We start from the raw sequence: 12,055 nt of genomic DNA, 5'->3' as shown, positions 1-12,055 counted from the left end.
GATGTAAATTCTTGTATTTGCAGTGATTTCAAGTCGATTTACAGCTGTTGGGAATCTGGCCCAGTGTTTCCAGCCACCAAGAGTGGGGCTGTGTCCCTCACCATTATCGGGCCTAACTGGCTCTTAGCACTATACAGGAACTCTTTGCAGCATAGAGAAGAACCACTTTATCCACCAAGGAAGTGCAGTCAGCTCTAGGTGGAACATGGCATCTCCGCACAGCCCCAGTACAGGATGTTTTAGGATCAGAAACGAAGAGTCCCCAGCCAGAAGTGCAGGGGAAATTTAGCTAGGCAGAATGTAATTGCACAGATTGGCATTTGGCCAGGACAGTGGGATTAACACTTCTACTCTTGAATAACCACATTGGCTCTGAGATACCAGGCTGGGTATTAGAGTTCAATAGAGGGATTGAACAGAAAAGAGTGACTGTTCTCGTCCCACCAACCTTTTTTTAATGGATTATTTCTTTACATTATTTCCCCAGGGGGCAGGAGTTTGAAACTGGGGGGAGAGACGTCTGACCCACTTAATTTAAGGACTGGTTCAGTACTGACTCAGGAAAATAGGCCAAATCATTGAGATGAGGAGGGATTTTCAAAAGCACCTCTAAGAGTTAGGCATCCAAAGCCCCCAAATCCCAGCCACCGTGGCCTGTAGCACACTGGATTTTCCTTGGAGGTCTCCTATGCCAATGCTCACCTGGAGTAACTGTTTATTTGTAAGGACTGACGAGGTCACAGCCTGAGGTGACTAAGGGCTAAACTTAACTAAAGTCTGCAGCTCAAAATCTTTAGAAGGGACCATTTAAATTAATTGTATGTAAAGTAGCTGTGGGGTTTGGGCCATTCCTATTAAGCAATAAACTAATGCTTGTATGAAATTTATAAGTTTAAGCGCATTAATGACAGAAGAATCATTCTAGAATTTCCCCAGATAAAGAGCCCCTAAGCCAAAGATTTCAGTGGATCTACACACTTGTCCAGGACAGCGCAACTTTGACCAGACTCCACCTTTTGCTTTTTTTTTTTTTTTCACAGCTCAGACTACTACTGTTCCCCCAAACCTCCCAGTTTCTCAGCTGCTAAGTAGGATTTGCTCGTGGCTCCCCAGAGAGGACACATGAACCATATAGAAGCCCACAGCTCTGCCTTAACTCTGCTTACAGGGCCTCTGACTGCAGCCATGAATAAAAACCAGCAGTAGACGTCATTTCTTCTGAATACAGCAGTTCTGAAATAAGCCCAAAGCAGTTTAATGGGGAGTGAAAACACAAGAAATGTATCAAAAGAATTTATTTTATGAATACATTAAACAGTTGTGCACAGCACATATGTATAAAAATAGAAGCAATTACATTTTATAAACGATTGGACAGTTTTTTGTTTCCTACAAATTTACAATCTTCTTTGTAAATCCACACTGAGTCAGAAGATGAGGTATATCTTGGTGGCAAGAAAACAATGCTAGAACTTTGGCACCATTTGATTGTGCAAAATAGAATATTGGAATTGAAATAGTTAATGAGGTATACAAAGATGACTCTGCTTTCCTGGCATGTGTATGGGGCAGCTTATTTACATAAGTAAAGTCCTGATCTAACTCTGAGAGAGAGACTCTGACATGTGTGGGAGTTGGATCAGGCCCTTAGTTGTTATGGGGTTTGCCTACAAAAAAAAACAATCCTTGTAATGGGATTCTCCTATGGATTTGTTACCTATGTACAAAGAAAGAGCTACATAGCCAATAATTAGCATGCATGTGGTATTTTTGACATGCTGACACTTTTTGAGCAAGTAATATGGTTCAGAATAACTTGCTAATGGGCACTGATGAGTGAATATGCTCTGATAATGACAAAGGGGTTCCATATTTTGCCCCATATTGCAAAAACCTTCATTCCCCTAAATTTTTTACTCAGGGGAGTAGCTGACCTCAGTAAAGACCTGCTCATGCGAGTCAGGGTTTGTAAGATTGTACCCAAATTCTCCCAGTAACTTCTATGTAAAGCGTGTATAAATTAAAGGTGGTTTTTCTAATTGCCAGCTCTGCAATCTCACCCTGAGATCTGCAAAGTAAGCTGTACTTTCTGACTCCTTATTACTCATGGTGAAGGAGGAGGAGTCTGTTGCTGGAATTCAGCTGACAATTTTGCGAGCGATGCATGAGGCAGAACAAAATCAGGGCCACTCTCCTGCAGCTGTTTTGCTTCTGCAGGGCTAACAACAGTGAAAGTTGGCTTTGGCTGTAATGTAAAACGCCATGAGTTGAGGACACATGTGGAGTAAACACGTGCCATTTGACAGTCACTTTTTATGAACATAACCACACGTTAGAGAGGGATCCCAGTCAAAGCATCTCGCCAAACGCCTGCTTATCCAATGGGTATGCAACCCCACCATGCTGCGGCATCACCTGCAGAAGGCAGCACTTGAGTGACATAATTCACCACACACACACACACACTAATCAATGCTCCTTATGCTGCACTATCTTTGCTACAAGTTCTGCTCGCACTGGCACTGACTCCACAAAAGATGTGGGGAAATATGGCAGTGTTCAGACCAATTCAGTAGAGTTAGTCATCTGGATAGCCACATACCCAGCCAAAATGCACCTGCAGGGGGCCTGCATTTATACAGACCAGGTCAGCCCATCAGTAACTTTTGGGTGTTACCCTGAACAACCGACTCCATGACCTAGTGTGTCCTGTAATGTCACTGATGACACAGAGTTAATGGGGCTGATTCTGATCTTGTATGCCAGTTACACACTTGTGTAACACCATTCACTTCAGTGGTGTTACTCCTGATTTAAACCAGTGTAACTGAGAACACTCCCAGTATATCAAGATTTGAGCTAAAGTGTGATCAAATATAGCTGATGTATCAACATTCAAAACATTATTTCTTTTTCCATTGACTCTGCTATCCCTCTTTAAATGTCCTTTCAAGACAACTAGGAATAAAATAGACCAGCTCCTCTGCTCGTGTCTCATTGTAGATCTACTGGCTTCAATGGAGCCCTGCCTATTTACGCCAGCTGGGGATCTAACCGCTATTCTCTAAGCATTGCTCTGACCCACCTTCAAACATCCTGCTTTTCCTCTTAAAAATGCAAAGCTTTCCAAAGCAAATAGCTTCACACATGGCAGACATCTATAGTATGCCAACCTCATGTCTCTTTCCATGCTACCGTACTCAACAACTCAATCATTCTTTTTCTTTGCCTTATCAAAAATGTCCAAGTCACATGTCCTTCCTTTTCTCTTTGTTTACACAGTAATCACAAGATGTTTGAGCAATTCAGAAAGTCTACATTTTGAGCAAAATAAATTCAAGTATAAATCACACAAAAGTAACTGGAAAATGGTTTCTTGTTAATTAATAAAGTTGTTTTCATAATATCTTGAAAAGTGTGCATGTACGTATGCATACACAGACACACTTTGGACCAAATCATCTGGTGGTGTAAATTGGTGTAACCGATGTCAATGGAGTGGTGCTGATTTACACCAGCTGAGGCCCTGGCCCTTACAGTGTACTTCATAGGTCAAAAGGCCCACATTCATTTCAAATATACACCCGCTGCAAATAGAACGGCATGTCAAGGCCGGTGATATTCAGCATTTTGGTTGCACGTGGGAGATTATCTTGCACTCGGATATAAGCTTCTGCAGCAACATGGTGGGTTCTATGCAGAAAATGTTCCTGCTCTGACGCTGCCTTGAATCTAGTTTCAAATTTAGGAGCACCCCGTCAATGCAGGCATCTCAAGGCTTCTAGTAACTGACATTTATAGCAACTATTGACTTAAGGCCTCTTAAAATACTCCTTAAAGGCACAGAGAATGTGGCATGACTGGTATTCTGGAAAAAGGTTATCTAAACAGTTGGGCAGGGTTGTATGTCCCTTGTGTGTATTTTTAGGAGAGGTTTGGGGGACAACACATGAAATTTGCAAACAGCCCTTGCAAGTAAATAAGTATTTATCTGTACCAGTTGGAATTATGACATAACTTCCTCCACTGCAGCCCCCAAAGAGAATGTTTTGGACAACATGTAAGCTGCTGTATTTGACTGAGACAAGGGAAAGAAGAATATGGCAATAGGATATGCCTGAACTATCAAACAAAAAAGGATTCATTTGGGTCTAAGAAGGACTCTCCAGTATGACGGGCAGTCAGTGTTTTAAACAAAGATGTTCTCTCACATATCCCTTTGTGGGAAGTTCCCATGAATGCCATACGTTTTACAAGTTAAATACTGCAGCCTAATTCCAGCACTCAGAGATCACTGTAGTGAAAGTGAAATAAAATAGATGGCCTTTTAAATATTTACCTCCCTGTGTGTATGTATGTGTGGGCACCTTGGCACCTGGATACCGGTGCATTAAAAATACATAGCTACAGAGATTGTGTGTGTGTGTGTGTGTGTGTGTGTGTGTGTGTAATAAACTAGATATGCACACAAATGTGTACATACAAGATGGGCCTGAACAGTCTTGATGTGGCGCCATAGTATAGACTCTTCCTACGTTGCTAGAAGGGGGTTTTCTGTTGCTGTAGGTAATCCACCTCTCCACGTGGCAGTAGCTAAGACGATGAAAGAATTCTTCCGTCAACCTAGCCACATCTTCAGCAGGGGTTAGAGGCTGGGATAACAAAGGTGCTCAGGGGTGTGTGAATTTTTCACACCTTTCCCCCCCCCCAGCAATATAACTAGGTCAATCTAAATTTTAAATGAAGAGCAGGGTTCAGGCAAACTGACTTTTGTTTCTCATCCTGCAGAGACGTCCACGTGGGCGGAGCCTTAGGCCCTTGTGGAGTCACCACTGACTTCAGTGGGATTTTGTCGGCAAACAAGTTTGCTCACGTGGAACCATTTGTGGGCCCTAGTGAGTAAAACTGAGTGAGGACTTTGGGATTCAGCACTATTTATATGGGGGTTAGGGGAGATCCTCAGATGGTGTAAACTGGTGTAGCTCCATTGAAGTCCATCCAGCTGAGGATTTGGCCCGTTATATGTATTAATAAAAACTCTCAATCAAAAGGCTACTATGTGAGGTAATTTAAAATCAAACAACAACAACAAAAAGTATCTGTGGCTGCTCTACAAGTTCCAGATACTTGTTGCCCTTCAGTCAGGGTTGCATTTTTTTTTCTCTCTGTATAGCACCAGTTCAGGTGCGTGCACCCATATATAATTTGTGTACACTGAGTGCAAGAGCAGCAGCATATACTGTGTAATGGATCTAATACAAACTTCTCTATCCAAATATACATATATCCACAAACAGCATAAATACTTTACCTGGGAGATTATTCACATGTGCAAAACGAAATAGATATGTTTTCCTGTGGTTTAATATGTTGTATTTGTTTTCATATTCTGGGCAAAAAATGTGTCACTGTCATCGCAGGAGAGACTTTGTTTCCTTTTTTCACTCTCCCGTGCTTGCTGAGCGCTATGTAAGCCCCTTGGTAAGCACTAGATTCATATGCATTGTAGTTATTGGGCAGCAGGGTTTCTTTGAATTTGCATTCATCTTGAAAAATTGCCTGGAGGAAAAACAAAAGGAACAAAGCAGTTGCCATAAATACTTTTAAAAGACCCAAGTGATTTTTCTTCTTCTTATTTGTGCAGCAGAAGAACCTGTTTTGGTATGCAACAGGTGGTGCCGTAGCGTCTGTGTCCAACAATAAAACTCCTTCAGCACTATTCAGTGTCAGATGCACGCTGATGCCATCTGTTCAGATAATGGACTGTGTGCTTCTTGACCCCCATTAACAAGTTAATTCATACTAAATCAGGGATTTCTTAATTGTCTCTGTAAATCATTCTTTGCACCATTGTCACACTAATTTGCTGTATACATGACATGAATTTATTCCCCCCCCCACCCCCCAAAAAATTATTTGTCATTTATAGAGGAATAATGTTACCTGCCAGAAATCCTGCAACCCTTTTTCACATGAACAGTCCCGCTGAGTGAGAACTATGTGGTTTAATAAGGGTTTTGCAGGATCAGATCCCAAATTGGTTCTAAATCCTTTTTTTAAAATCTGATTTAAATTGTACAGGATCAAACACACCACCAAAGAGTTCTCAGGTATGAGAGTGCTTGTATGTTTTGCATGCTGGGTCACTTAAATCTGAGGAATTGGCTTCCATATATTTGCATGGGGAACTTTTTATTACTTCACATACTGTAATAAGTACACATGCAAACAGACATCAAAATGTTTGGTTGGCAAAAGGGGCTGCATTATTGTGTGAAAGGACAAACGAAAATGATTCCATGAGATCAAATGTCCTGCATATGTAATGCCACTAACACTGATGCTGTAATGTTTTCAGTTCATGCTTTTCTGATCAGATATTTTTGAAACAAATCTATCCAAAGTCTCACAGGTTTTAACCAAGGATGGTTTTGCAATGGAAAATATTCAACTATTATGGTTATCTAAATTGTCTTTTAAAAGTTTTTTAGTGGGGTTGAATTGAAACCGTTTAAAAAAAAAAAGGGGGGTGGAAGGGAAAAAGAGGCAGGACTCTGGGGCAGGCCTGATCCAGCAGTCCCTAAACAGGTCTAAATCCAGCACATGGTACTATTTGCATGCTTAAAGATATGCGTGTGTGTGTGTGTGTGTGTGTGTGTGTACATTACTGCTTTGTGGCCTTGAGTTGTCCTATTGGGATTATTTGCATGCATAAGAATCGTTCATGTCAGTAAAGGTTCCAGGATCTGGCCATCGTTTAATGTTTTATTTAAAGAACCAAAAAGTTTTCTTGGAGTGACAACTTTTTCCAAGGAAACAACTCAGTTGTTTGTGCACAAAAGAAATTTTCAGCAAACTCTATTCTTTATTTGGAGCTAGACCATTCATTAGAGCTGGATGGGGGAAAGGTTTTCCTGTCCCCTCCAAATTTTCCAGATATCAGAACAGTTTTCCCTCCTGGATCAGGACAAGTGGGTGAAGTTTGAAAAATATTCACAAACTGAAAATTAAAAGAAACACCTTTTGTTTGGGTCAGCTGAAATACTTTGTTTCCAATTTGATCCCCCCCCTTTTTTTTTTACTATAATTATCTTAAATTTCAAAACAAAAAATAGTTTAAGACAGGAAAACTGGAACACTGGATGTGAAAGTTAAACTGCATTCAGCAGTCACTAACCCCTGTCACAACTCTTCGGCTGTTCAACCAATTATATAATGATGAACAATGTTGTCAGTGGCAATGAGTATTTTTTTTTCCCCTTTGGGCCTGATGCTATAAAGCAGGCTTCTGGGAGATTTCCTGATGTCCATGTGTCCCTCAGTATTTGTGGATTCTGGGGATCAAACTTCCTGCTTATTCTGTGAGTCCACCCAGGTTTTCCCCATGTAAAAGAACCTTGAAAGCAACTCCAGTTGAGGAATCTCATGGGGTTTTTCTTATTCACCAGTGGTCCCCACCCTCTGCAATGGATTTTTGCCCAGGAAAAAGTGTGCCCTCTCTCCTACCCTAACAGAACTCTTGACAAAACAAGGCTTACCTGTGCTAGAAAGGGTTTGCAAGACATGTAGACAGAAAAGCCATTTATTGATCATTGCCCCTTTTTTGACATGTTCATATTTCTGAGGTGCCCCTTGTACAATCATGCTGGAATGCTTTACAGTAACCATCACGGACATCATGCCAGTTGCTGCACTGACTCTCTTGGATGACAGTATGTCCAGAAGGCTCACTGCAATAATTGAAAGACTGTTTTCTCCACTTGTGATCTCATTTTTTAAATGGAGGGAAAAAGATACCCAAGACTTCTTAATAATAATGTCATGCCCAATGTTTAAGACTTGAAAAATAAACTTGAACTTGTACTCACCGTTCCATATAACCTCCCTTTGTTGTTCATTGCTACAAAGAGAGCACTTTTCACCCCAAACAGGCTAACAACACCTCGCTCCACAGTTGATATTTCTAAAAGACCTAAATAAACAGAAAAAAGTTTACTCTTATAATGCTCAGTCAAAGGAAATTAACAACATAATTATTAAAACCCTTATGAGAATGTCCTACAGAACTTAAAATCTTCCTATTATCCCTACTATGGAATTCCAAAAATATACAGGGTATCACATTCTTTATTAAATTCTGTAGGTTTTTAGAATAACATTTATAAAATCCTATTCACTTGCTATAGAATCCTGTTGGTTTCATCCCTGTTAAACTAGAAAGTCCTATAGAATTTGGGAATAATTCCTAATTAGTTAATCATAGCCATTGACTGTTCAATACTGTCATTCTTGCCACAAGAAATGGGGGGGGGGTTGCATCATGAAACTCACCATAACCTTTTAGTTGCAAATGGTTTTGTAAATTGCACTTTACAAGAAATTCAAATAAATAGTTAAAAATACATTTCTTTTAATCTTGCAGATTAAAAACAATGGCAATGCTAATAAATGTGGATTAGCTGTGCCCTTTCAAATCCTTCACGTCCTTAAACTGCTAGCAAACTGCTATTCAGAAGTCATGCTAATAAGCTGAGTGAATTGAAAACCTCAAGATTCAAATACTGAACAAAAATGCATGAGTGAAAAAATGCATCAGAAAAAAAGTTTGAAAACTGGTTAGTCTTTTCTACTCTGTAAAGTAAAGCAGAGTAAAAATAAGTTGGTATCTAATTTTGTCCAAGCATTCATGACATGTTTCAGCCTGGAGGTTTCTAGTGCTGATTGATCCTGGAGACTTTTAAAAGGCAACAGATGTAGTTTAGACTAAGAATATCAAGCAGTAACATTTGTGTCCTACGCAGGGTAATTACTAGAGATCACCGCAATTAAGTGACATCTATTCTATTTCATTTCTGGATGCAACTCACTGTATTGGTTTTCATTATGAACACCGCTTATCCTTCCATCTGGGAGGATTTGAAGGTGAAACCCGATGCCCACATTGCAGTAAAGCCTCCGCTGCCTCTTGATTCCTAGCAAATAGTCACTCTCCCAGTTCACATCTGATTTCTCTCCTGACATCCCAGCAATGGACCTGGACAACAGAGACTCCCATCCTCTCTCCAGCAATGTGCCATTAGTTCTGCTTACAACTGGATACGATGAAACAATCCCAGCCAGAAAACCCAAGAGAACAAAAGCAGGCAACGTCCAGTGAACGCTGGCTTCACAGGACATAGTGATGAGAAGTCTTTGTGCAATGGCCATCCGGTTCACCTCTCGGGCACGTGGTCAGAATTAATGGCCCTAAAAATACCGCCCTTCTTGTTTTTCTCCCTTCCGCATGGTGGCACAGGCTTATTTTTGGAAGGCAGATGAAGATTGCTGACATGAAACTAAAGCCTGAGAGCAGTTGGGTTGGGAACAGAGACAGGCCAGCAGAACTCTCACTGGTGGGGACCATGTTTTGTAGCTCCTGCTGTCTGGTGGGCAGCCTCAATATATTGGATTGACCTATCTTTATAGTTTGGAGGCTGTCCCACCCTGCAGCATCACTGTGACATCAACAGCTTGCCAAAGGTAAACTCACCATGGCTGTAACACTAACCTACTTTCTTCTCCTGGGCTGGCTGAGGTTGGACGAATGCTGTCATCCAATATATGAGGCAGGACTGAAGTTTCGTTGGATGGTCGGCAGGGGTTGCTGAATGCAAAGAGGACAAATTGGTTGGATAGTCAGATATCTTGCAGGCTTCCTTATTTAGAACAGAAGGTGCAAAAACAGTTGTGGACTAGGGAGTAATAGAAACCTTGCCAGCCACTTCCTCCGCAGGACATTCATTGAATTTACAATAGGATAGCTCAGGCAGATCAAGGCAATGTTTGGGAGAATAGGTAATAAATGGCTGTGTTTGTATTTCTTTAAGCACCTAACAAACCCAAGGCACCTCACCCTGAATCATCTGAGTGCAAATAGCAGACCTGTGTCTGTAAGGCAACTTCCATTTGTGGGGGTGGATTTACTGCGACTCCCAGGTACCTCACTGAACGTCTCCGAGCCTCTGTTTTCTTGTCTCTAAAATGCAGAGAATGATATTTCCTTACCAAGCTCCATGTGCCCGTGGGATCTTAAAGTATGATTTGGATTTTGCTCATGGTGATTGTTCTCCCTATTTTATACAGGGGTAAAAATACAGAGGCTGTGGGCCAAATCCTCAGGTGTTGCGCAGCAGCACTCAGTGCACTTGTTGGAGAAGGGGATGAGACATAGGTGGCTTTCCACCACCTTTCTGTCCCTTGCCCCCAGTTCTGGTGGAAAATTCTGTCCCTTGCTCCCAGTTCTGGTGGAAAATTTACCTGAATCAGCCTTTACTTCCTTGAGATCTTAAGGCCCAAGACCAGTTGCCACTCTCCAACAATGGTCTTAGATGACAGTATTTCAGTACAATATTGGAAAATAAAGCATCTTTGGAACACAGCAATACAGATTCATTTTCAAGGTTGTCTAGGGAATTCAAGCAGCAGAGTGTAGTACTCTGATGCAGAATAAAGTTTTCAGAAGCATTTCACTGACTTAGGCTGCTAAATCCCATTTTCAAAAGTGATTTAGGAGCCCGTTTCATTGAAAGTCCCTTGTTATTGTGGGGCTTGGATGGAGCAAATTCCCAGTCACGTGCACAGGAAGAAAGCAGCACAGAAGCAGAGGCTGAGAAACTGAAATTGCTTGCCCAGCGCATGTGTGAAACCCAGATTGGTAGTAAAGACTGGGACAGAGAAGAAGAGAAGAAGTTACTGGATTGGGTACCTGAATGATACACCAGGGCAACCAACTGCAATCCCAGGATAGCCTGCATGCAGCTGGAACTGCCCAGACAGGCAGCATTTGTGGTAGGGGAGTTGGCTACAGCGGGTTGGCTTCCAGCAGCAGGTGGAGATACCACCTCTCCCTGCTCGCTGAGGGAAGGAAGAGAAGGCACATGGAGAACCCAGCAATGGCGGATCCCAAAGGAAGCCAGAGAGGAGGGAGGAATAAGTGGACTCTACCACTGCAGGAGGGGACTACACACACTTCAAAAATTGTTTTGTGCTTGTCTTTGCTGACTTGAAGCAGTGCAAGTGTCAAACACAACAGCTTCCACACCAACAGCCGTGTTAGGAAACCTTTTGCTCCTTATAAGCTGCCACAAAAGCTTTCATTCATATTTATGAAACACAGTTTACCTCTGCATTTCCCATACAACTATTAACCTCCAGGTTATGAGCCAAAATCCTAATCTCGGTTACCCTGGTATTGGCTTCTGTGGATTCACACAGAGGTGAGAGCAGAATTTAGCTCTGACATTTTATAGTTGCTGGGCAATACTTACCCCAGGTTTATACCAATTTAAATCCTGGCACAGGAACCTGGTGGCGGGAAGTCCTCCAGGAAAGAAAGTTGCTGTGGTGCAAGGCATCTGCAGCCTGGGAGCTGGGAGGCAAAGGCAGCTAATCCTGCCCGGGAAGGGGGCATAGCAAAGGCAGCTGATGCGAGGATTGATTCAGTGCTTCCTCTCAATGGTAACGGAGCTTGGATGACACCCAAAGGAGGATAGCAATGGAAATACTGAAGGGCGATTCTGTCTGCCAGTGCAAGGCTGTCAAAGGGAAGTGCATTTTACACAGCCCGTTGCATCTTTAGCGCATCTGGTCTGCTAACACACAACACACACACCCTCTCTCACATATACTTAGTACAGTAGGTCAGTGGTCTCCTGACTCCGCAGCTACAGCCCTGCTCAGTAACCCACACTGCCTCTCTACTCCTACATTTTGTCTCTTAGGTTTGCCCATTATGAAAGGATTTGTACAGTATGAGAGCAAAACATTGACTGTTCCTCATTCCTCCCCTCCTCCCCCAAAAAATCGAGACAGCAGCCAGCACCAGTAATTGCACCCACTCTGTGTAAGCACCCATCTGGCCAAGGCTACCAAGCAGACAGGAGCTACTGAGTGACATGAAATAAGCTTAACTTGGATTGTTTTTTGATATGTCTCCACTTTCCAATTGCAACAGGAACAATGGTGCTACTGGAAGAATCGTTGATAGAAAAAGCATGAATCTAATGTCTTTGCTGAA

At 42.0% G+C, this 12,055-nt stretch overlaps 1 protein-coding gene across 1 annotated transcript; it reads right to left on the bottom strand.

Moving 5' to 3' along the window:
- Positions 1 to 5,382: 5,382 nt before the first annotated feature.
- On the bottom strand, positions 5,383 to 9,207 carry FGF6 (fibroblast growth factor 6). The gene is made up of 3 exons (XM_074948653.1): positions 8,868 to 9,207; positions 7,869 to 7,972; positions 5,383 to 5,559 (listed from the first exon to the last, which is right to left on the bottom strand). The coding sequence occupies exons 1-3, from the start codon at positions 9,205 to 9,207 to the stop codon at positions 5,383 to 5,385; spliced, it is 621 nt and encodes a 206-aa protein (XP_074804754.1).
- Positions 9,208 to 12,055: the final 2,848 nt, after the last annotated feature.

Source organism: Natator depressus, chromosome 1, assembly GCF_965152275.1.
Source record: "Natator depressus isolate rNatDep1 chromosome 1, rNatDep2.hap1, whole genome shotgun sequence".
Lineage (NCBI taxonomy): Eukaryota > Metazoa > Chordata > Testudines > Cheloniidae > Natator > Natator depressus.
The sequence above is the reverse complement of the archived record's forward strand: the minus strand, read 5'-3'. Positions and strand labels throughout refer to the sequence as shown.